Source organism: Pinus tabuliformis, chromosome X (genome assembly GCF_031772625.1).
Source record: "Pinus tabuliformis cultivar Carrire ecotype Pingquan chromosome X, CPIR1, whole genome shotgun sequence".
NCBI classification, from domain to species: Eukaryota; Viridiplantae; Streptophyta; class Pinopsida; order Pinales; family Pinaceae; genus Pinus; species Pinus tabuliformis.
This window is the reverse complement of record NC_142308.1, coordinates 698,882,062-698,908,460: the sequence shown is the minus strand read 5'-3', so window position 1 is coordinate 698,908,460 and position 26,399 is coordinate 698,882,062. Positions and strand designations below refer to the sequence as shown.

General features: G+C 41.1%; 1 protein-coding gene across 1 annotated transcript; it reads right to left on the bottom strand.

The window, feature by feature from the left end:
- Positions 1–10,030: 10,030 nt before the first annotated feature.
- Positions 10,031–11,344, bottom strand: LOC149141904 (uncharacterized). Its single transcript, XM_089451360.1, has one exon. The coding sequence runs from the start codon at positions 11,342–11,344 to the stop codon at positions 10,031–10,033; it is 1,314 nt and encodes a 437-aa protein (XP_089307486.1).
- Between the last annotated feature and the right edge of the window lie 15,055 nt (positions 11,345–26,399).

Here is a 26,399-nt window from a genome sequence, read left to right as displayed (position 1 = left end):
GAATCACCCGAATAGTTTCATTAATCCTCAAGTCCCAATCCCCAGTCCATTACATTCAGCATGTGTATCACCCAAGTCCCTCATGAACAGGCAAGTAGAACCAAAAGTGGAATCACAAAATTCAGACCCTTAGGTGCAGAATTCTAGAACCTCTATTAAGTGTTTCTTCCCCCTATTTATAAGAAGAGGGGGAGCCCTGAATTTACAGTTACAAAATATCTCAGCCAAGGGCCAACTATCTGATGGACTAGCTGCCTCAGCGTACGATAGCTCATGCTGCCCAAAATGATTTCTAAGGATCTTATTCCTTTCTTGGAAATAAACAAAAATTATAGAATAATGAAAAGAAAGAGGAAAACGGAAAGATGATGGAGGAAGTGCCCCTTTGTTGTTCCTGTGAAAGCCCCTGGTCAGGCCACGACTTTGTTATTGTGTGTCCCTTTAGTTGCTCAGTTGGTCCTTGTCACTTTCGCCTTAACTACCCGACTTCCCAAATCTCTGAAGGTTATAGTGATTGACTGTGATTGTCTGTTACAGAGTAGAAGTGGAGGTTTTCCTGGAAATCCTTCGTTGTGTATCTAAGTGGAGCCCCATGCCGAGCCATTAAGTCTTCTTGAGTCCCATACCTTCATTTATTCTCTGAAGACGTGTAGTGAAACAGTCGAATTCATTTCTGAGGCCATTGTTGTCTTAGGTTTCTTGTTACGGAGGTTTCCACAAGATTAGCCCATATCGCTCTCCAACTACTCCATGCCTTCATTTAATACCTTAGCTGCCGACCTATCCGCCTTCAAAGCTCTATTCTACGCTTATCAGGGCATCGTTGTATCAGGATCTTTAAACTAAACAAGATTCACAAAGTTGCAATCATCGATCCCATTTGGCCCCTTTATTTAGCCCCTTTTTGCCTTTTTTTCTCATATAACCAGGGGGTTGTGATCGGGTGCTTGGCCAAATATCAGATCACCTTTCTCGGCGGATCACAATCGGAGTCTTCAGTCGGGACATTTACATTAGAGCTGCAACATGTCTGCGACCTCCAATTGTGATAGCCCTTTAGCGCTCGACACTTGGTTCCTCGACTCTTCATGTGATTGTGGGCCAACCCCTATATTGGATCCCTTTTATCGGCAGATTCCCAATCAAGTTTTTAACTTGGACGTAACAACATGCCTCATCCTGCGATTTGCGATTGCCAATGTGATGTCATCCTCTACCATTGTCACCTTGTGAGTGGTGACACGAGTCCCGGATATGCCCTCTTTAGACCCCAGAAAATGCCAGCTCTGTGTGCCACGTGTCCTCCTTACCACCACATCATGCTAACGTCATTTTCCATGTGGATTCATCAGGACCAATTGTATTCTGCCATGTGGCCTATTGAAGGAGAGAGAAAATGCCCATCCTTCTCTAATTTTGCAGCTGATTTCCTTTGTTAATTGCAATCAGCCCTCTCTGGTGCTTTAACACTAGAGGATTCGTATTTGGTTGTACCCTCTGGTACTTTTGATCGCTGATATGTCGATTCCCCCTGAACCTTCGATTGCTTACTCGTCCGTTGCTGCCAGGTGCGTCGATCACCGATAGACTATAGGCCATGGAGCTCCGATCTGTGATTTGTGATATCGGCGATCAACCGATCGCATATTTCACTGTCTTCCCCTGTTGTTGCTTCAAAAAAGCCCTGATTGCGATTTGCAATGAGCCTTACCCTTAGTCATTTTCTCTTTGTTTCTGCCTTTCAAAGGGTATCTTCAATCTGCTCTAACTTCTGATCTAGAAGTCCATTTTCAAACTTCCATATACCATTGGAAAGCTCGTTCCAAGCACTATGAAATGGAGAGGGTATGATTTAGCTTTGATAGCTTCTATTTCTTGGGAGATGGCTTCAAAATTCGCTGCTCTTTTTCACCCTTTTCACAGCTGAAAACACATTTAGCAGTGAGTGACAACATTGGCTCCAACTGGGGACAGTGCCTTGCTGGCAAGGTGCTGAGAACATGCAGACCAATAGCCTTCACCATTGGGCATAGATTCAGGAATTTAATGAATCTATACATGATCCAGGTGGCTCCAGAGACACACACCGCACAAAGAGGGCTTATGGAAGCTCAAAAATCAAAGTGATCAAAATGCTTTCAAACCAGGACTAGAGCGTAGATCTTGTTTTCCTGATCGTAACGATGTGAATGGTTCGTCGATCCGAGCTCGTATGAGGGAGAACGAGCCAATCAAAGTTTTGGTCAAAGTTGGACTATGGGCCAGGTTTAAGTGTCCTACAATTTGATCGACCCCGGGGCATGAAACCTAGCTCCCGAAAGCAGGCGAAATTGTTGCCTCTTTAATTTGTCTAATAACCCTTATGTTAGACAAATCGAAAAAATGGCCCCATTTGTTTTATATATATATATATATATATTAGGTGGTGGGCCATGACCCTCGCCACCTCCGTCGGATCCCAAAGCTTTAATTAAAAAAAAAACAAATTTTTATTATGGGCCGACGAGCCATGACCCTCGCCAGCCTCCCTCAACCTCACAACATAATTTAAAAATTAAATGTGGCTCGGCGGCCATTACCCCGCTGAGCCCTCCAACCAACTCACATTACCCATATTAAAACTTAATACGAGGTGCGCGTGGGCCACCTCCGGTGGGCGCAAGCCACCTTCAGTGGACCCATCCCACACCCCCAAACCGCAACAAACATATGCCATCATAAATTCGGGGCCGGCAGGGATTGAACCCGCCCGACCCACGTGGGTCGGCCCCCACCGGGTGACCCCATGCACCATCCATTTAATGCCCCACGTAAACATCAACCAATAAAACCAAACAACAACGCGCTCATTAATACGACCCCACTTCAAACAAAAATGCGCCCCATATACATGTATTTTTGGGGAGGCAAGATTTGATCCCTCGACCTCCCCTTAACTAATTGCCTCTTTTACCAATGACCAGTGGGGCCTTTTTGAAAGCTCCACCCGAAAATTTATATAAAAACCTCACTTGTCAGTGCGCCCAGCAGCATGGAGGAGCCAAGAGCACACACGTGGATCGAGGCATTTTTTTAATTAATCTTTAATGCAAGGTGGAACCATGAACCTGAGAAAAACACAGGCGGAACCATGATTGGCAAAATTCTCAGGAGGGTGAAATTTTTGCAGTGTCCAAATTAGACAAGTTTTATGTCGATCCTACACCTCTTAGTGACACAAACCTGATGGTGTAGGAAGAATTTCAATCTGAGTAGCAGATTTGCAGAGGACCCGGAGGAGGGAATCTTTGAGGAATATGGGGGAACCTAAAAGATTCCTTAAGCCCCAGATTTCCATTTTCTCAGAATTCATAAATTTGACAATCAATTTTGCACTATTAGACGCCACAAATCTGATGGTGTTTTCAAATTTTCCATTTGCTCATTTCATTTTTCGGCCACTTTCCAAAGTGGTTGCAAGTGTTAGCATTCAACATGCGAGCAGTCATTCCATGAGATTCGACGCAGCGTGATTGATGGGACAGCCAGCTTCAGTAGTTTGACATCCTTTTCTTCAGATGGCCCCAGGATGTGAGGTATATGCAGTATGTTCATATACTTCTTTTTGCTATGAGATGCATTGTGCTGCACAAATCCTTGTTTGATGTTTGATGTGGGATCTTGTTTTCTTACTTGTTTCATGATTCCTGCTTGATGTGATGCAGAATCATTCGTGGGATGTACTTGTTGTCATGATTCGTCATGTTTTATTTGAGATCCCTTTATCGTTATGTTGATGGGATACTCATGTGTCGCCATGTATGATTGCATTGAGATCCCTTTATGCCATGTCGGTGGGATGTTCATCATCATCATGCATGAGTTTGTGTCATACTGATAGGAGTCCTTTTTGACTGAGAGTTCCTATAGCGGAACATCTCTTGGAGCCACTTCTGCATGAGGGAATTTTCCTTGTATGATAGCGAAGTCACCTCTTATGTACATCATCACTATTGACAACACTTAATGCAGCGGCCTACACCATCTTGACACCGGGGCCCGGAGACATAGTCCCTCTTGGACGAACTTCGTTATCAACGTCGTGCATTTTTAGTTTGTTGATGATTGTCATGTTCCTTCTTCTTTACAACATGCATATATGTTCAATTATGCTATTTGAAATGCAATTCTAATCAAATCACGAAAGTAAAATATCTTGGTTAAATTCGGGAGTTGAGTCAACTCGGATCAATACAACCAGAAAATATCCATGGAACTTTGTTTGCAGGGAGTCCTCTCCTCATCAAACTAAAATGCAGAAAAATAAATTCTACCTGGAAACTAAATGCTTAGCTAGTGAGCTTATTTATATACAATTCCTACCTATGTACAGGGCTCAATTCACCTAAGTGAGTTCAAGCCTCCAATGGATCCAGGCCAACATTAGAGTACTAGACCATAGGCCTCCATGCTGCTGAAATTAAAAAAAAAACAAGCATGCACCATGAAAAATCTGCAATTAAGAAGCTTGATGCATACTTCAGAAACAACCTATGATGTTGACCAAAGAATGTGCTCATGTAATTAGCTATAGGGTCATAGAACTGACAAGGAAAATTTGTAGTTGCCTTATTTTCATACACAGTATGTTGACCAATATCTTCTTGGTCAAGGTAGCCACGAATACTGTTCAGCTCCTCAGCCTTAGATTTTTCAAGGAAATCTTGTTGTTGGAAGCCTTCTCCCCACTTGCTAGTAAACCACTCCCTTTGAACATCCATAATCATCTCGTCCTCCTCTAAATAATATGAATCATAAGTTGGAGGAGTTTCTTAATCCTGTTCTCCAGGTGGAGGATGTGCATAGTAAACTGGAGCCTCTTTGCTGACCTCCTAGTGGGCCTCCTCTTCTTGTGCAACTTCCCATGACTGGGATTGTTGTGGCTCTGCATCACTTGACTCTCCATCAGAGTCATATACATCATAAGAAATAAAAACATCAAATTCGGCTAAAAAATATCTCTGAGGGTTTATTTGCAGCTCAATGATGTTTCCTTCTTTGCATTCTTGGTCATTGGGTGATGCTTCTTGATGTGCATAAATGTTTTCTTGGAGAGAAGCTACACAAACATCTTTAGCAGGGTCATCAACCTCAGGAATATTTTCAACATTAAAATGTGCACAGCAATCTTCAAACAGAGAATTTGGTGGATATATTTTTTTGCAATAAAGATGGAATGTTGTAGGAAAACATTTTAATGATGATATGTTTTCTAATGCCCTGTTGTTCCATGCATTCATGAAAATCCTTAAGGTGCTGGTACGACCTTCTATTTGTGTTTCCACTGAATCTAGGCAAATAGGTAATCCATTCATTCACTGAAGGGACATGATTGGGATAACCAGCAATAGAAGAAAAATCCAGTGGGGAAAATCGGTTGGCCAAGAATGCAAGAATGGCCATTTTGAGGCTTTAGCATCAGAGTGACTATGAGGATGTTTGAAAGCTAGGATGATCAAATAGAGATATGGACAGTGGAGTCGCCAGGATGCTTACCATAAAATTGAAACAGTGGAGGCGCCAAGGTGAGATATCTTCAACCCACACTTCCCTTGCTCACCTAACAAAGGGAATGTAAAAAAATTGTCATACCCAGGGAAAAATATTCTAATACCGTTCCCTGGCAATAGCGCCATAAAGATGTTGTCGCTTTTATCGACACCTGCAGCACAAGTGCTTCGGGGGACATAGAAAGATTCCTAGAGACAACCTCTGGGTTTATTGTAGACCAGTGCCTAGGACATATTACAGAGATGAGTGCATGGAATATTTTCAGTGAGGGCTTTCGGTTGCACTCTCGTTGTCACGAAGTTTTAAAAAGAGAATAAAAAGGGGGACTTGGTTCAATCAACCTTCATGAAGGTAAACTCAAGCCAATACATGGTTCCAAATGTATAGGGCGGAAATCGAGCCAACCTCAAAAAGAAATGTCTGGTTCTGGTGGCCGACACACAACAACAAGCAGCTTAATATTGTAGTTGTAGTAAAGGTGGAGAGGAGGAGAGAAAGGAGGGAATTCAATGCATAGGGTTGCCAACAGAATCTTAAGAAACAATGTTCCAGTGGAAATATGGAAGAGGTAAGAGATGAAAGAGCGGCATGAGTGGAACGCTAGTTAGGGTTTCAGGCCATACACTCATGGGCACGTTTGTATCCAAAAGCTCAAGAAAATATGTGCACATTATAGGTACTTAAGTAAATATGTAGCTAACACAGGTATTGTTGCTACTTGGTAACAAATATACAAACATAAACAAGGGAGAAACTGACAGCTTCGTCACACTATTTTAGAGAAATAAAAACACAGATGGAATGAGATTATAGAGGGGAAACATACTACACATTGATATGCTTGGAATCACCCGAATAGTTTCATTAATCCTTAAGTCCCAATCCCCGATCCATTACATTCAACATGTGTATTGCTCAAGTCCCTCATGAATGGGCGAGTAGAACCAAAAGTGGAATCACAGAATTTAGACCCTTAGGTGTAGAATTCTGGAACCTCTATTAATTGTTTCTCCCCCGTATTTAAAAGAAGAGGGGGAGCCCTAAACAGTTACAAAATATCTCAGCTAAGGGCCAGTTATACCTAACGAGCCCGAACTAAGGCACACATAGCCCCCTAGCCACCTCATGTCTAGGCCACTTAAACCATCGGACCATCTGCCTTGGCCTACGATAGCTCTTGCTGCCCAAAATTATTTCTAAGGATCTGATTCCTTTCTTGGAAACAAACAAAAAATACAGAATAATGAAAAGAAAGAGGAAAACGAAAAGATGATGGAGGAAGTGCCCCTATGTTGTTCATGTGAAAACTTCTAGTCAGGCCACGTGTCAGTCATCGTGCATCCCTCTAGCTACTTAGTTGGTCCCTGGCGCTTTCGCCTTAACTGCCTGACTTCCCCAATCTCTGAAGTTGATAGTGGTCAATTGTGATTTCCTGTTACATAGTAGAAGTGGAGGTTGTCCTGGCAGTCCTTCGTCATGTATCTAAGTGGAGCCCCATGCTGAGAAATTATGTCTTCCTGAGTCTCACACCTTCATTTATTCTCTGAAGACGTGCAGCGAAATAGTCAAATTCATTTCTGAGGCCATTGTTGTCCTAGGTTTCTTGTTGTGGAGGTTTCCACAGGATTAGCCCATATCGCTCTCCAACTACTCCATGCCTTCATTTAATACCTCAGTTGCTGACCCATCCACCTTCAAAGCTCTGTACTACGCTTATTGGGGCGGCGTTGTATCGAGAACTCTAAACTGAACAGGATTCATAAAGATGCAATCATTGATCCCCTTTGGCCCCTTTATTTAGCCCCTTTCTGCCTTTCTTTTCATATAACCAGGGGGCTGTGACCAGGTGCTTGGCCAAATATCAGAGCACCTTTTTTGGCAGATTGCAATCGGGGTCTTCAATTGGGACTTTTACATTGGAGCAGCAACATTTTTGTGACCTCCGATTGTGATAGCCCTTTAGCACTTGACCCTTGCTTCCTTGACTCTTCATGTGATCGCTGGCCATCCCTTGTATCGCCGCCCCTTTATCGATGGAATCACAATTGGGGTTTTAACTTGGACGTAACAACATCCCTCATCCTGCAATTTGTGATTGTCGATGTGACGTTATCCTCTGCCACGTGTCACCTTGTGAGTGGTGACACGAGTCACCCAGATATGCCCTCTTTGGACACCAGAAAATGCCATATCTGCGTGCCACATGTCCTCCTTACCACCATGTCATGCTGACGTCAGCTTCCATGTGGATTCATCGGGACCAATGGCATTCCGCCATGTGGCCTGTTGGAGGAGAGAGAAAAGGTTTGTCCTTCTTTGGTTTTGCAGTTGATTTCCTTTGTTAATCGCAATCGGCCCTCTCCGGCGCTTTAACACTAGAGACCCAAATCTTGGCGATTTTTGATGTTATTAGCCTTCGGTGGTTTCATGACGTCGTATTTGGTTGTACCCACTGGTACTTGCGATCACCGATATGATGATTCCCCCCAAACCTCTGATTGCCTACTCGTCCGTCGTTGCCAGGACCGTTGACCGCCGATAGACTATGGTCCATGGACCTCCGATCTGTGATTTGCGAGGTCAGTTGATCGCTAATTTCTATGTCTTCCCCTGCTACTGCTTCAGAAAAGCCCCGATTGTGATTTGTGATGAACCTTACCTTTAGTCATTTTCTCTTTGTTTTCTGGCTTTCAAATGGTATCTTCAATCTACTATAACTTCTGATCTAGAAGTCCATTTTCAGACTTCCATATACTGTTGGAAAGCTCGTTCCGAGCACTATGCAATTGAGAGGGTCCAATTTAGCTTTTAGTGCTTCTTTGGATTGGGATATAGATTCAAACTTCATTGCTCTTTTCCACCATTTTCATAGCTGAAAACACATTTAGCAGCGAGTGACAACACTTCCTATACCCCAAGCTTATAGATTATACTATCATTGATGCATATAAAATGTAAGGATTGATGCAACTTTATCATTTAGTTAACTCAACTTCTTTTAATATAAAATGTAAAGATGGATGCAACCTTATCATTTAATTCACTCAACTTTTTTTAATAATTAGGTAGGAGTTGTTTCCCCCTGGCTACATGATGACTATAGCATTAGATTTTCAATAATGAAAATGTTGACATTTGGGAAATTCACAATTGTTTATCATGGATTACAAATAATCATTATTAACTTGTTTATCATGGGTTATAAATCATCAATATTAACCTTTTTTTTATTGCAAACTAGCTACCATTTAAAACTTTGTAAATGTTTAAGCGAGCTTCAACTCAAAGAGATTGCTAAAATTCTATATATGTTCCATCAAAAACGAAAATTTAAACCAGGCTAGCCATTTTCATGTGGTGTTAACAATAGTTGCATCACTTTTTTATATTATATTTTATTGGAATTTTATGCCTTAAAATAGGTCACATTAGAGAAGAATACTATGGAAAAAACCATGGGATGTCAAAATTTGGAGTGGTTCATAATTTGAAAAATCAAATCTTTACATAGTATAACATCTATTCCATATTGAGTTGGAAAGCACCTCTCCGCATAGTTAATATCGTCATCAATAAATACATATCAAACATAAATACATACCAAACAGTTCCAATCACAAATAATTACCTTAAAATTAAAAAAATCAATTTTTATAATTAAAAACTACTTAAAAATACTTTATGAATATTCATTAACTCATAAATTTGTAATTCATTTTTAATGATTGAGAGTTGTTTAAAACACTTCATTAGTATTCATTGACTCATAAATTGTAATTTATTCATTGACTCATAATAACTTACTAATAATTGTAAGTTATTAGATTTTCGTTTTTTAATTTAGTTTGAGTTGATGTGGATTCTTGAGTATATTTTAACCTTGATGAGATTGTTAAATCATACTTATCTATCTAATACCTCGTGATTTTCATTTTTATGATTTGTAATAAATTGTTGAGAGTTTTATTAATGATGGGTTGGTATGAGCTTCTTTTTTTTGTAATTCAGTAGTAAAAACTTATATTACTTTAATCAAATCAAAATACAGAGAGGTAGTTGGTCTACCAGATTGGAAACTAGAATAGTTGCAGAATAAAACAGTTGGTCAAGTTTCCCATCAAATTATTATGTCTAATGCTTAAGCTAGAAAATAGTAAAAACAACCTATGGCTAATGATATCCAAATTTTGTCTCCTATTTTTCTGATTACTAGACCTTGACCTATATCTATCAAAAGGACCTAGCTTTTTCAAAAGAAAAAAACAAGGTTTCATTCCATTACATAGAGAAAGTTACATAATCACAGGTCTATATCAGAACATGATCATCCAAAAAATAAACACATTGGACTCATGACAGAGCAGACGGATATGAGGAATAAGAAAACAGAACAGAAAAAATACGGAAGTTGCAGGGATCCCCACCCAAACAGGATTCAACAAGAAAAAATGTGACCGAAAACCCGTAGAAGAGATGTAAGTTAAAATTCAAAGAAGCCCAGACCACAACCCCGGTCAATTGAGAATTTTTCAAATAACATGTAGCCAAGGCAAAGGCAAAGGCCAGCTTTGTAGAGTGCATCAGCTTCCCTGTTTTGCTCCCGAAAAACATGGCGGAAGGAGATGTCAGAGAATGAGGGGAGGATGTTCTGAATCGACTCAATCCAGTTGCAAAGAGCAGGAACCTCAAGAGAACAACAACCCTGAATCCAGTTGATTAAGACTAGGGAGTCCCTGGATATAAGAATATTGCCAATGCCCATCCATGAAGAGCACTTGAGAACCCCCCACAATGCAATCAGCTCAGCTCTGCAATTTTCCCCCCAACCACCGTGCCATGAGAAATGATATCGGACAGCGGGGTCTAAATGAAGCGAGGCGTCGCATCCATAAGTACCTTCAGAGGAGGCACCATCAAAGAAGCAGGTAGGGTAGATGCTTGTCAGATCGACATATGAGACAATCCATAGAGAGTGTTTCGGATTCCAAGGACCAGTTTCCATGAAATGCGCAGCAACGTCCATGGCAAAGATCAATGTCTCTGGCCGAATGCCTTCGAAAATCAAAGCATTCCTAGCACGCCAGATCCCCCAAAGTACATAAAGGGGAAGAGTTCTATGAGATTTTTCTCTAAATTTCCATAATCGGAGACATTCAAGAATAAAGGGCGCATCGTTGACTTGTGGGACATCCAAAATTGTGGCAACCCCAGCCCAAATCTCAACAGCAAAGGGCCAACGAATAAACCACTCCCAAATTTTAGCAAGAGTGTCTAGCCCCTTTGTGTTAAGGTCATTGATGATTGTGAAAGGGAGAAGGTGGCAACCATTGAGGCCTTTGATGGCGTCTAGTCCCGCTTTAACGCAGAGTCCATTACCCACCCTCCAACTCAAATTGTTGCAAAGCCAAGGGATGGCTAGTTGGAGACTACTCCAGATTTTTGAATGTCTACCAGCCGAAGGGACCCCCACAGCAATCCACTCCTCCAAGCTTGCCTGCTTGATATATTTCCTGAACATGATATTTTTCCAAGGCCCCTTCACGAAGAAAATCCTCCATATGCTTGCCACTAGTAGAGCCAAATTAAAACTGCGGGAATCAATGATACCCCATCCACCTTTCATGACAGGCCTCGCAATATTCTGCAGGCTTGTTAGATGATACTTCGACGCAGCACCCACTCCAGACCAAAGAAACTTGGAAATGATGGAGTCAATTTTGTTGATGATAGCTTGAGGAATATGGAAGAGGTACATCCAGTAAATAGAAATGCTTATCAAGACAACCTTAATCATTGTCACTCTTCCACCCAAGGAGAGCCATCTCTTGTCCTAGCTAGACAATTTTTTGTTGAATTTAGAAATAAGTGAATCCTAATCCGAAATGGAATACTTGTTAGGCTTTAATCTACAGCCAAGATATTTGAAACCCCTAGACATGGGTATGATTTTGACTCCAAACATATCAGCAACTTCATCCATCACCGAGGAATTAGCTCTGTTTTTTCTTGATTAATTATGACGCCAGAAGCTTTGTTGAAGTCACCAAAAATCTTATGAAAATCTTCCCACATAGAGATTTTTGCTTCTTCAGCGCACAATACATCATCCAAAAACATTAGATGGGTTATGTTACAACCTCTAGTGAGTTTTCATCCCACGATGGCCACTGCATCAGCTTTATTCTTGATACCTCTACTAAGTGCTTCCATTACTAATATAAACAAAAGAGGCGATAGTGCACATCCTTGTCTGAGGCCTCGATGAGTTTTGAAGAATTGGGAAGGTGCTCCATTAATGAGGATAGCCATAGACGCAGATGATATGCAGGCCAAAATCCATTGAACATGTCTATGCTTGAAGCCGATCTTATATAAAATCAGTGTGAGGAATTCCCAGTCCACACAGTCAAAATCCCTTCGGAGGTCAAACTTCATGATACATGTATTTAGTTTCTCCATCTTGATTGATTGAATGCATTCTTGTGAAATTACAATGCATCTTGGATCCACCTGTTAGAAAAGAAACCAAACTTCTCCAAAGAGATGTGAGGTGATAAAATCTTTTTAGTTCTGTTAGCAAGGGATTTAGATGTCATCTTGTAAACATAATTACATAATGAAATAGGCCTAAAATTAGAGAAAGAGAGAGAGTTTATTTTCTTTGGAATAAGAGTAAGAAAGGTGGAATTGATTGCACCTGGGATATGCCAAGAGACGTGAACAACTTCCACCATGTTCACCAGTTCTAGTCCCATCATATCGAAAAAGAATAGGAACAGTGCAATCGGCCTGCCATCAGGCCCAGGAATTTTATCTTTGGCTATCTCTTTGATGGTTTGCATTAGTTATTCAAGCGAAGAATGGCTGGTCCAACAACATCATGTCCTTATCTTTGACCATGAGGGGAAGCATTTCAGCAAGACTCAATTTTTCCGGCAAGTAGTCATCCTCTCTTTATTTATATAAATCTTTGAAAAATATGTGTGCCTCCCTTTTAATCTCCATATTAGTGGTATGAATGTTCCCTACAAGATCTTTTATGGCCCAAATAGAGTTGATTTGATTCATTTTGGAGGTTGCCTGATGAAAAAAATTGTGTTACGGTCTCCTCCCTTGATCCATGCAAGGCGACTTTTTTGCCTCCAATCAGCTTCTTGTGTTTGAAGGATTTTGTCTTTTTCTGTCACTAATTTCAGGATTGCATGTTGTTGTTGGATAGAGAAAATTCCAGGGGTGATCGGCTCCCAAAGCCTTGCAATTTCCTTATCTATAGAATTCAATTCATAACAGAGGGAAGCATTCTTGTTGAAAATCCATGTTTTGGCTACCTTTTTAAGTCGCAGAAGTTTGTCCTTGATCCTTAGAATGGGACATTCAGAGAGAGAATCAGTCGAAGAGGACCAAGACTGGAGAACCAGTGCCTAAATATCTAAATCATCTATCAATATTGGGTTAAATTTAAAGGCTCTTATGGATGAGTCCAATGCAACATTCCATTCCAACATGATGACATCGTGATTAGAAATGTCTGAGACCAAGACATAGGATTGTAACCGATTTAGTTTCTCGCATAAGATTGAGTCAACTAGGAATCCATCGATTCTTTTAGCAATACCCTCTAATCCGGCACGACCGTTCCACCATGTTGGGCATAGGGGAGACGGAGCCACGTCTCTGAGGGCATCATCATCTATCAGTTCTTTGAAATATCAAGCCATCGAATCCAATTTGGCCCTGTGATCCCAAACTTCGTTTGCAGCAATAGTGAAGTTCATATCCCTCGCAATTATTAGGGACGAATGTCTAGAATTACTGAGGATTTAATTAAGTCCCAAAATTCTCTTCGATTGGCATATGGTGCATATATATTCATCACCCGTAATTTGAAGGAGTAGTCCCTACAACGACCAGTCAGAATAATGCCAGCAAAGCAGGAGTATGCCTGAAATTGGAATATTGTTGGATCCCATATAGCTGCCAGGCCCCCAAAATTTCCATGATGGTTTGTTGCACAACCCCTCCACAACAGAAAGATCTTAAACAAAATCTCAATGGCTTTATCTTGTGATGTCATAGTTTCTTGCAGCAATATGATGGATGGTCCTTTACATTTAATGAAGTGTTTTAAGGATCTTCTTGTTTGGGCAAATCCTAGGCCTCTGACATTTAGAGACATGATCTTCATTAGGGGCCATATTTAGCAAGAAATATTGCTCTAAGGCCCTATGGGAAAGTTCCATATTTAACTTAATATGATGTGCAAGTAGGTCTAGGGTCAAAAGTCAAGGATAAGGCTTCCTCCAAGGCTTCAGAGAAGTGCAATTTTAAATTAGACCCAAGACCTCCACAAAGTGCAAGGCTCTTGTATTTGGTTTCCCTTTCCTTCTTTCGACCATTCTCAAGGGAATTAAAGGCCCCACCAGGAGGATCCGAATTGATAATTGATAGTTTCTTGATGGAAATGGGTTGAGGATCTATTCCCATAAACCTTTTCAAAGCTAAAAGATCCTCATCAACAGAGGAGGGAAGGTAATCATTTTGAGTTTTAGTCCTACTGTGGATAGGTGATAATTGTGATAGTTTGCATGATTTACTCCCCTCTAAATCGATGGATTTTCCCTTCCATTTCGTTGGAGTCATTACTTGCTTATGTGGAGACTTAACCCGACGAACAGTAGCATTTGCATTTATGCATAAATCATCTCTTTTGTACATTCCACTATCAGAAAAGGTGCTAGATCCAAATGGGTTTGGAATAGGGGCCATATTGTCCAAATTCTGATTTGGGAAGCTCAGTGGAGACCCATATTCGTGTATACAGTCAAGAATCTCAGAGTGATTCGCACTAATCAGGCCACATGTCTCAACTATCCTGACAGCACTGTCCATGGGCTGCACCTAATAGTTTTAAGGAGAGTCGACTTCATGGCTTCTCTATAAATTTTTGTGTAATTTCTGCCATTTGGGACCCTTGACTCAATGTTCCTCCTGTTGTTTTTCAGTCTGTTAGGGAAATTATACATCAAGCGACTAGTGTTATGGCATATAATACATCGAAACGGTACACCCCAATAGTCAACCTTTTGTCTGATAGAAAATGTGGCCCAGAATAGATCAATCTCAGCAAGTAGTCCGCCAGACAGGTCTACTTCAACTAAGAACCAAGCAGTCTTTTTGTCCAGCTGTCCCATGCATCCCTCATCCACATAGTATAGAGTTATAATTTTGTTCGTAATTTCACGGATCACACTTTTGGTCCAAATTTCAATGGTAAAGCTAGACAGTTTTGCCCAAATAATTTTCCGCTATGTCCTTTCCGAAATAGAGTCAAAACCAACATTACAATGTTGGAAGAAACCATGCCCCTTTACCCATGGTAATGTGACGATTTTGTTTGCATCTACCTCTTCTATAAAATGGAACCCAAACCAACTGTTGACCATAACACTCACTTAGGGTCTGTATCCCAGCAAACCAAACCAACTTTTTTGTACCTAGTATTTGATTTGAACCCCATTCCTTTTGGTAAACTCCCATATGCCAACAAACAATCGCTTGCGTAATCTCACCGCATTTTTCCAGTACAAATCAACCCCCAAGGATAATATTCTCGACCTCCTCCTGTGCTTTGATAGGTTTCCTTTTGTTTTCTTTGTGCCAACATGGCAAAGGATTTAGATTAGATGACGGTACGTATCCACCCATCACAGCTCCTAAGTCATGTTTTGTAAACCCTGAAGTCGGTGTGTGGCCCAGATGTTTGTTCACCACAGAATTTCCCTGAGTATTGCACTCCTCAAGCTCCATGGCAGCTTGTTTCCGATGGCGCCCTTTGCAGTCCCGCTCATTCTCCGCAACAACGGTGATCTTAATCAAAAGAGCGGAGTGGTGAATGCACCAACTAAAACAGAACGATATGTAGAGGATGGTAAATGTGTGTTGTCATCCAGTAAATCCAACAGGAAGCATTAAGGGGAAAGTGCGCCCAATCTGTCCATGTGCCAATCGGTCCAGGATGTCAGAGTGCAGTTGACCGAAATCAGAGTAAATTAGGGTGTGTTTTCTTCAAAACGGACTTGCAAGATGAATATAAGAGCAAAGTGCCAGAGTGAAACTGACCGAAATCAGAGAAATTTGGGTGTGTTTGTGTCAAAACAGACAAGCATAATGAATATAAGAGCAAAGTGCGCACAAAGATATGTAATCCATCAACCACCAATTGGCTTCCATTCAACATGGTCAAGCATGATGGTAGTGGCTCCACTAGTGGACCCGCAAGACCTCAGCAATGATCCCCAGTCATGTTCACTTGGCCAATCAAATTTTGTGGATCCGAATAACAAGTCTTCATCCAATTGGGCCATCCAATTCTGTAGAAATTCTCACTGTATATTAATCTGATTATGTAATGTACTAAAGCAAAATACTTAATCTACTTCTACAATCAAACTTGTGGAAGCTTAATCGATTTGAGCAAGATCAAACAGAACACATATAATAGAGAAGAAGAATCAATCACACATGAAACACAGAAGAATACTTTGGGGAAAGCCTCAGCTAAAAACCCTGCTATCTGTATTATCATACAAGTGGAAATATCTCAGGATTACACAAAGCTTTAGCTCTCACAGCTATCCAGCTCTCAGTACAATCCCTCTCACTACTCATAGAAAGACTAGATAACTCATATGCCTTTTCCTATGTCCTCCAAGCCTCCTATTTCCTTGCGCTATTTTTCCCTGGGTGCTCTAGCTGTAACCTTGTGTGACATTGATCTCACACACTACTCCAACACACTGTAAAACTGCGCAAATATCAAGGAATGAATTCCTTCTGCATGCAAGATATTTTCTTATAGGAAAATTCTTGCAACTGATAGTACATTGTCCCTGCCTTAATCTCAACTGGGCTTTTATCTGAACTAACATGCATGAGTTATTTATGAGAGAATATTCAATTATCTAGAGTACACTAGTTTCATGCATGCATGCATTAACTGACTGAACTCACAATTAGTTCCTCAAACTGTTTGGAACTAATTTAACTAGACTTAACTCATTTAACTGAGCTAACTAATTACAACTCAAATACAACTCATCCTTATCTCCTTAATTAAGGGATAACTTCCTCAATCAAAGGGATAACTATTGCATGACTTCACAAAGACTTCATGTTTGAATTTCTCCAACTAATTAATCCAAGATGAATTAATTAATTATTTTTCAAACCTCTGGTGAGACTAAATTCGAATTTTAATTCAAGGACAAATTAAAATTGGAATATTCTTGTTGCCACATTTCAACACTCCCTCTCAACAAGAAAGGGATTGCCTGCCACCCCGATCCTGTCTCTATGGAACTCGAATTTACACTTTGACAATGCCTTAGTAAAAATGTCAGCATCTTGCTCCTCAGTTGAAATATATTGCAAAAACATGATCCTCCTCGCCACATAGTCTCTGAGATGATGATACTGAATGTCGATGTGCTTGGACCTATCATGAAATACTGGATTCTCAAAGAGTTTGATACAACTCTAATTATCACAATAGATCACAGTTGGATCCATCCTCTGATCAAACAAACCAACTAGAATTTTCCGCATCCAAGTGGCCTCACATGCTGCTTGACTTGTAGCCATGTATTCAACCTCTGTTGAGCTGAGTGCAACCAACCTCCGTTTCCTACTGTACCAAGAAACTGCAACTGACCCAAGGTTGAAAATTCCTCCTGATGTGCTCTTCCGATCTGATGGACTCCCTGCCCAATCTGCATCTGTGAAGCCCTGTAGCTTCACTCCCTCTGTCCGTCTGTACCATAATCCATACTGAGATGTGCCTCTGAGGTATCTCAAAACATGCTTAGCTGCCTTCCAAAACATCTTGGTAGGCTGAACCATAGCTTGACTCAGCTGGTTCACCGCATAGCACAAATCTGGTCGTGTGTTCACTAAGTACATCAGTGAACCCACAAGCTGCCGATACACAATAGCCTCTACTACTTCTCCTGAAGTAGCATCCTCCTTCCTCCAATTACCTGCTAGAGGAGTCTACATGGGCTTGCACTTCTCCATGTGGAATATCCTGAGTATCTCATTGGCATACTTGCATTGAGACACAAACAACTCCCCATCCTTTTGCCACACTTCCAGGCCAAGGAAGTAGTGCATGAGACCCATGTCTTTCATCTCGAATTTTCTTGCAAGGTCCTCCTTGAAAGACATGATCAACTGATCATCACCTGTTAATATCAGATCATCAACATAAAGAAAAATGATCAACTGCTTACCTTCTACCATGATGTGGTACAGGTTTGCATCCGCTTCACTCTTTGTGAAGCCCAACCCGGTGAATTAGTTGTTGATCCTGGTGTACCAAGCACGAGGTGCTTGCTTCAGCCCATACAAAGCTCTCTTGAGTCGGTACACATGCAACTCACGATCGAAGGTCTCAAAACCTTTCAGCTGCTCTATGTACACCTCCTCCTTAATCTTGCCATTGAGGAATGTAGTCTTCACATCCATCTGATGGATATTCCAACCCATATATGCTGATAGTGCCAACATCGATCTGATAGATGAGTACCTTGCTACAGGAGAAAAATTCTCATCATAGTCAATCCCCTCGACCTGTGAGAAACCATGGGCAACAAATCTTGCCTTATGTTTCTCCACACTACCATCAGCAGCTTGCTTTACCTTGTAAAGCCAACGATAACTCACAACTGACTTGTTCTCCGGTCTTGGAACCACATCCCAAACACTATTCCGAACTATGGAGTCATAATCCTCCACCATAGCATCAACCCAAATTGACTGTTGCACTGCTTCCTCAAAGGAAGATGGCTCGGTCTTAACACATTCCCCAATGAGGGCCATGTATCTAGTGTACCTATCAAGTGACCTTCTCTGTCTGCGTTGAGAAGATGGTTCTCCCACATTCTCTCTCGCATCTGACAACAATCTGTCAGCTCCTCTCGTGCACTTTCGCCAATCTCTGGAAGACTCTGATTGAGTGGATGTCTCCACTCCTGGAACCTCTGCATGCGGCTGCTCCGCATCAGTCTGAGGCTCCTCCTCCTTAGGAACCAAAAGTTCCTCCATAGTCTATAGTTGGAGCTCCCTCTCAAGGGAAACTCGCATGGCCTTCTACTCATCAAACTTGAGATCTCTAAAAACCATTGTCCTCCGACTGGTAGGCAAGTACACCCGATAGTTGTGGGGTGGATTAGTGTACCCCACAAGTATCCCCAACTCAGCTATCTGCTCAAGTTTCTTCCAGGGATCCTTGGTCACATGGCAATATATCGATGAGCCAAAGATCCTAAAGTGACCCACATCTGGTCTCTTCTCAGAGAAAGCTTCCTTTGGTGTCTTCATCCCAAGTATGCGATGCGGGCTTCTATTCTGCAAATAAACTGTTGTGTTGCATGCCTCAGCCCACAAATGAAGTGGTAGGCCTTGGTCATGCAACATCGCCTGAGCTTCCCCCACAATCGTTATGTTCTTCCTCCGGCCACCCCATTCTGTTGTGGGTTATGAGGTGCTGTCAACTCCCGTTTAATTCCTTCCGCTGCACAGAAGTCCTTAAACTCTTGAGAGACATACTCTCCACCATTGTCACTTCTCAAGGCCCTGATATTCTTCACAGATTATTTCTCAACCAAAGCTTTGAACTCACAAAACTTTGAGAAGGTTTGATCCTTCTTCTGCGTGAAATAGATCCAACATTTACGAGAAAAATCATCAATGAAAATCACATAATACCTTTGTTTCGCGGTGGAGGCTATTGAGAATGGTCCACACACATCTGTATGAACTTGATCCAAGATAGCTTCAGCTCGACTGTCTCGATCATGAAAGGAAGGCTTGGCATACTTTCCCAAGGTACAACCTTTGCATGTGTCCACTTGCTCAAGTTTACCTTTGGGAAGTCCAGTAGAAATCGGTTGCATTATCTTCAAGGCCCCATGATGCAAGTGGCCCAACCGCCTATGCCATAACTCGCCAATGTCTTGGCTTTGCACAAATTCTTCTTTCGAACTCAATGCAACACAATCATCTACCTCTAGCTTGTAGAGATTCTTTACTCGAATCCCAATCCTCTTGGTCTGACCCGTGGCTATGTGTCTCAGGAACGCCTTTCCTTTACTGAAGACTACATCATAGCCTTTGTCTTCCAATATCGTGGCCGATACCAAGTTCTTCTTCATTCCAGGCACATACTTTACATCAGTCAGGGTGAGAGGAGCTCCATGATCCCTCTGAAAAACAACCGTACCTTCACCTGAAACATGGTACTTTCCATCATTGCCCATCTCTATGTGTATCTTGAGGTCTTTCTCCTCCAAGGTATTGAATAAAATCTTATCGCCGGTCATGTGGAATGAGGCTCCACTGTCCAGGTACCAAACACAACCCACCATCGATGAAACCATACATGCGATGAGGGTAAAATCCAATTCGAACTGAGAGGCCAGTGCCTCACCTTCTGATCCTTTCGAGGATCCCTTCTTGGATTTCTTCAATGGATAATTAGTTGCATAATGGCCCACCTCATGACAATTAAAGCATCTCACTTTAGATTTGTCAATCTTCTTCCCACCATGAGAAGAACTCAATTTGGAATGGGAAGCCTTCCCTTTCCCTTTCCTTGCCTTACTTGCTAAGGCTAGATTTTCTTCATCATCATGCTTAGATGAAGAACCATCTCTGGTGCTCCTCCTGATCTCCTCCTGCATCAGATCCGACCACAGTCGTTCCCAATCTGGTAGTTTCTCTCTTCCATTCACTAAGTCCTAGTAGCTATGCCAGCTCTTAGGAAGACCGAGGAGAGCAAGACTCACCATATCATCGTCGGCTGTCGTTATTCCCATGCTACCAAGCTCATCTCTACAAGTGGTGAGCTTGTTTAGATATGTAGAAATACTGTCGCCCTTTTCACACTTGATTTTCTGAAGCTTGTCCTCAAGTGCTAGTTTCCTCTGGTCGCTACTGTTCTGATACAGGTCCTTCAATGTCTTCCACATTGAAAACAGAGTCTCCTTCCCATGGAGACTCGAGACAATAGGATCTCGAACTCCCTCCAGAAGAATCGTCCTCGCCTTTGCCACACACTTCTTCCATTCTGCCAATTCTTGTGCATTAGCTACAGCTGGCCTGGGGATTTCTTAATCAATGAAATCCTTCAAACCATTTTCTTCTAATACCACTTCCATGCGATCCTTTCATGCTATATAATTCAAGCTGCCATCCAATGCATACTCGAGTCTCAAACCATTGAACGCCATTGGTGAACTTTGAGATGTGATAAGAATTTGATTTTGTACCTGCAATCAAGAACTTCAACTTCGACTTTTTCCCTTCTCAGTATGTTTTTCACAGCTCTGATCACATTTGCTCCGATACCATGTAGAAATTCTCACTGTAGATTAATCTGATTATGCAATGTACTAAAACAAAATACTTAATCTACTTCTACAATCAAACTTGCGGAAGCTTAATTGATTTGAGCAAGCTCAAACAGAACACATATAACAGAGAAGAAGAATCAATCACACATGAAACAAAGAAGAATACTCTGGGGAAAGCCTTAGCTAAAAACCCCGCTATCTGTATTATCATACAAGTGGAAATATCTCAGGATTACACAAAGCTTTAGCTCTCACAGCTATCCGTCTCTCAGTACAATCCCTCTCACTACTCATAGACAGACGAGACAACTCATATGCCTTTTCCTCTATCCTCCAAGCCTCCTATTTCCTTGCGCTATTTTTCCCTGGGTGCTCCAGTTGTAACCTTGTGTGACACTGATCTCACACACTGCTCCAACACACTGTAAAACTGCGCAAATCTCAAGGAATGAATTCCTTCTGCATGCAAGAGATTTTCTTATAGGAAAATTCTTGCAATTGATAATACATTGTCCCTGCCTTTAATCTCAACTGGGCCTTTGTCTGAACTGACATGCATGAGTTATTTGTGAGAGAATATTCAGTTATCTAGAGTACACTAGTTTCATGCATGCATGCATTAACTAACTGAACTCACAATTAGTTCCTCAAACTGTTTGGAACTAATTTAACTAGACTTAACTTAGTTAACTGAGCTAACTAATTACAACTCAAATACAACTCATCCTTATCTCCTTAATTAAGGGATAACTTCCTCAATCAAAGGGATAACTGTTGCATGACTTCAAAAAGACTTGATGTTTGAATTTCTCCAACTAATTAATCCAAGATGAATTAATTAATTATTTTTCAAATAGATGGTGAGACTAAATTCGAATTTTAATCCTCAATTTTAATTCAAGGACAAATTAAAATTGGAAAATTCTTATTGCCACATTTCAACAAATTCCATCATATAATGATGCCAGAAATCCCTAGTGAATGGTTGTCAGGTGGTGAGAGAGGGTATGCCAGTGACTTTTGAATTTTTTAAATAAAATAAAATTCCCCCAAGTTAAATTCAAAACCAGATCACCATCTAAGTATCCCTCGATTATGCCTGAAATCTTCCCAGATTAATGGCAAACACCAATAGACAGGGAAATGGAAGTTCAAATGGTCAAGACAGAACCCAAGAAATCAAGAGAGAGTAACTAATGTCTTCCACATCGATGTGAGCAGCATAAGGGAAAAGGGATATAATCAAAAATATCTGGCCCCGTGATCTGAAATGGGGGTTTGTTAACTTTTTATGCTTACAAGAACCTCCCACTCAATTAAACAAATAAATGATCTAGCTTATATATGACATTTGTGGAATTAAATACTTGAAACAGGTGTATGTTTTCTTTTAACTGTTTAAGTGCTTTAATTCCATTTGTTTCTATTGATATTAAACACATATAATAGCCATATAATGCAGCAAATAAGCAACCACACATAACAACAAATTTAATCTAGGAGTTCACCCGAATATCGTGGGCTACATCTCCTTGAGCTTTTGTCATCTTGACTTGGCTCTTTGGGATTATGGTACAGTTTATTTTACAAGTTCCACACTTAACTCCAAAGGTTATTGAGCTAAACCAATGGGCTTAGAAAACCATCTATATCTCTGTTATGGCTGTCATCACTCTGCAAACAGATTTAAGCTCCCTTAGACTTGATTCCTTCAATTAGTGCACTGAGCTACCCTGAGCATCTTGATGGCACTAACTCCTTCAGAATTCTTTTACTGTCACTGAAACTTCATCTACTATCTCAAGCACATATCAGACACCGAAAATAGACTGATCATTTGCTCAAAATGAGCACAACATCCCCAAACTAGGCCTTCCTCCATGGTTGGCACTGGGTTGCCTGAAACTTCCCTGTAGCATCTCGGCCTTTAGAAGTCTCCAAATGCTTCTAAAAATCCTTGCAATGGATTCAGAATTCTCATTACAGTAAGGAATGATTGTTGGTTCGCTAAGAACGAGTACTGGTAGCTCCTACAACTGCCTCCAACTCCCTCCAACTCCCAGTGGCCCTGAGCTCCAAAATATCCCTAGATGAAAATCTCTATGAAGATGACTTCCTCAACTTCTCTGGACTATTCCATTGGCTTCATAAGGCTCAAATTAGCCTAGCTAGCCTGTTGTTTCACTCTCTCTCTCTCTCTCTGTCTGGTCGCAAACTGCTCCTGGAGTGCATTTAATAAATATCCCCTAGGGATACTCCACCAAATTTGGTGAACTGCACCTAACTCTAGTTAAGCTTAGAATAACTGCCTTTTTAGCCACTCCGCCAAGCTGACCTTCAGAGGTGAGTCGTTACAATAACTATTTAAGCACGCATATGAGGCGGTATAATCCCGGCAGTTAGGGATAATCCTCACTGGAAGCATTTCAAATAGCAGAATCTCCACCGTCGATCTATCCCGCTTGATCCAACGGATATCGCGTCGTCCACTCACCAACTAGCCCAGACGATCTGCACCATCTATGTGACCCATCCAATCGAACGGTTGTCGTGCAATCTCACGTGAATTCTTGCATGACCAATATCAGGTCGAGAGTGCATGAGAAAAGTAGTTTTCTCGTGCTATGTGTCGCCCACTAAGGTTAATCACGTGAAATTGAGGAATAATGTTTACCATTTTATAAGCGTACGAGATACTGCTTACCGCTTACGAATACTACTCCTCTGTTCTGCTAACACGTGGCTTAATCTGATCTCTTCATTTCTTAACTTTATTTTGCGCGACTGAATCCTAGCTATCTATCTCCCTCACCTCATTCGTTGATCTGACTAATCCAATGACTGTGCTTCGTTGCTCTGATACCACTTTCATATGAATTTGAAGACTTTGATCTGGAGGGGAATATTCCAAGGAATATACTTTTTTAAATATTTCCAAAAACCAAATTAATGTTGATCAAATGTCCATAAATTGCAGTTTACTGGACTTTTCAAATTGCAATAACTCCTTCATACGATATCAGTTTTTCAAATCGTTCACGACACCAAAATCAAGAAGACGAGATCTATCTGATTGCTCAGGTTCGACACACTTTTGAACACTTTGAAATTTGAGTTATGATTTAGGTCATGGATCAATATCTAATCACCCTGAAATCCCAGATCGGGCAATGGATTGTCCCTTAATTGCAGCCAATTCGCTACACCAAACCAGCAGCTAACCAATAAATGCCCGCATAAAGCCCATTGTATTATTTGTACCTGCTAGTTGAATCTGTATGACTAGCTTCAGTCCCGGGTTCAAAACCTCAAAAAGGTAGCAGAGCATCTTGTGTGTTTTGATCAAAATCTCAATAGCCTTCCATAATATTATCTGCACCGCAAGAGAAAATATGGCACCAGTGTAAGTTAATCCATAGCCAGTAGTAGTGACAATTCCAACTGTTAGAGTCTTTTGGATATTCTTCCTATGTTTTTTATGGCTCCACCCCCTAAGAGCAGAACATTTTGTGCTCAAATGTTCTTTTTTGTGTGATGTGGAATCATTTAGACTTCGTGCTTGCCTGTATCTTATGTGCTTTATATGTTTCTATGATTGTCATTGATAAAATAAAGATTGCTAGACATATAATTTCTATAGTCGAAATATAGTCTAATATTAGGGGGTAGTCAATCTCCATGAACATACCTTATTGGTGTAGACAACACAAGGTTGGTTAACCATTCAAGCTCCATCGCCATCCATTGTTGGAGAAGGAAGGAGTGATATAATTCTCAACTAATTTCCTTCTCTGCTAGATATCATTCAGAACCATGTATATGTCTAAGAGCCAGAGATTGTACCCCAAGATGCTACGCAAGGCAGTTAGTTCCCTCATGGGGTATACTCTATACAAAGTACCGAATATCTGGGCCCATCCAAATAGGAACAGGAGGATGTCACTATGTGGCCTTTCAAACAGAAACCAACCCTGATTATGAGCGGACCTCCAACCTTCAAACGTCGCCAAGGCTTCAGAATGCCCAAAACAGAGTTACCATATGCAAATCATCACAGATTGTGATAAAACTTATCCTTCATCATTACCGTTCACTGCTCTGCTTGTGTTGCCATTCTCTCTCCCATCGAAATTCACCTTGACCTGCAAGAAGCCCCTATTATGTATTGGGAGATAGAGCTACATACACAGACTTACTCAATTCAAATTGTCTGTGGCCACATAATAAGATGACAAGAAGAAAATGTGTCGCCTGACCAAGGATGAAAAATGCAATGTGATCTAATATTTTTAGCTTACTGCTCTTCCATTTTCCTAAAAATCACTACTTCTTGTTTGTCCAAACATTCTCCAATACTCTACATAACAGTGCCCCCTTTGCGCTTTAGCAGTATACAGTGAGAAATCTCTGAAAGGACCTAGCTTATTATAGCTATCTACTATATCTAAATGTTCAAAAGCATATAAAACAAGCAAACAGAAATGGAATCAACCAGGGCCTTATGTGTTCTCTCCCTCGTTGTGTGATGCATCTGTAGGGGGCTTGGTCAGATCCTCTATAGAAGAAGGGCGTGGTGCCTGTGTAGCTTTCTCTTTGGCCTTCCTTGGTTGCATTGGCTTGTTCGTCATGCCCCGAGGAGTGATGTCAATTATGTGAACATACTACAATTAGATTTGAAACCTGTCATTTAGATTGTCAATTATGCCCTGCTGCAGCTTCTCAATATTAACCAACATTTTCAGAACCTTCTTGATCTCTCCAATCCGGTGGTTGATTGCCCTTAGCTGGTTCACCATTTTCGCTTAGATATTTTCTCTGACTTCGCCACTTTCTGCTTGCATTTTCCCCATAAGGGTTTTCAAATGCCAAGTTATTTCCATAGTAAGGTGATATAGGGTCTCTTTGGTTCGTGTAGTCCCTGTGTCGATAATCGAATCAAATTCCTCCTTTATGCCACTGTTAGGCATTGACACCCTTTACTTACGGATTTCTTTCTCTCGATCGTCTACGACTATCTTTCCTTTTTATGGAACAGTAGTGTGGAACACATGGATTGCCTCCCTGGCGGTTGACTCCATGTGAGTTCGCTTGCATCTCCCTCCCCCATGTTCCTTTTCTCTTCATTGCCCTACAGATTACCTTACTCTCCCCATCTCCTTGCCCTCTAACAGAAATACTTTCAAATCCTCGAAGTGAGTCGAGCCTAAGTCTAAAATTTTATTAGCCTTCAAGGCTTCCCAACATTGTATATTATAGCACTATTCTCCTTTGCCCTGGGAATTATGGCCTCATATTGCTGAAGGAGCTGCCTGTCACGTCTTGCCACAATTATTATCACGTTCTCTCGGAGGGGACTGATTTTACCTGCTTTGCGTGTGAGAAGTTACCCACCATGAACCATCTTCCCATTTTATTTCTCCTTATTTATTATTGTCTGCC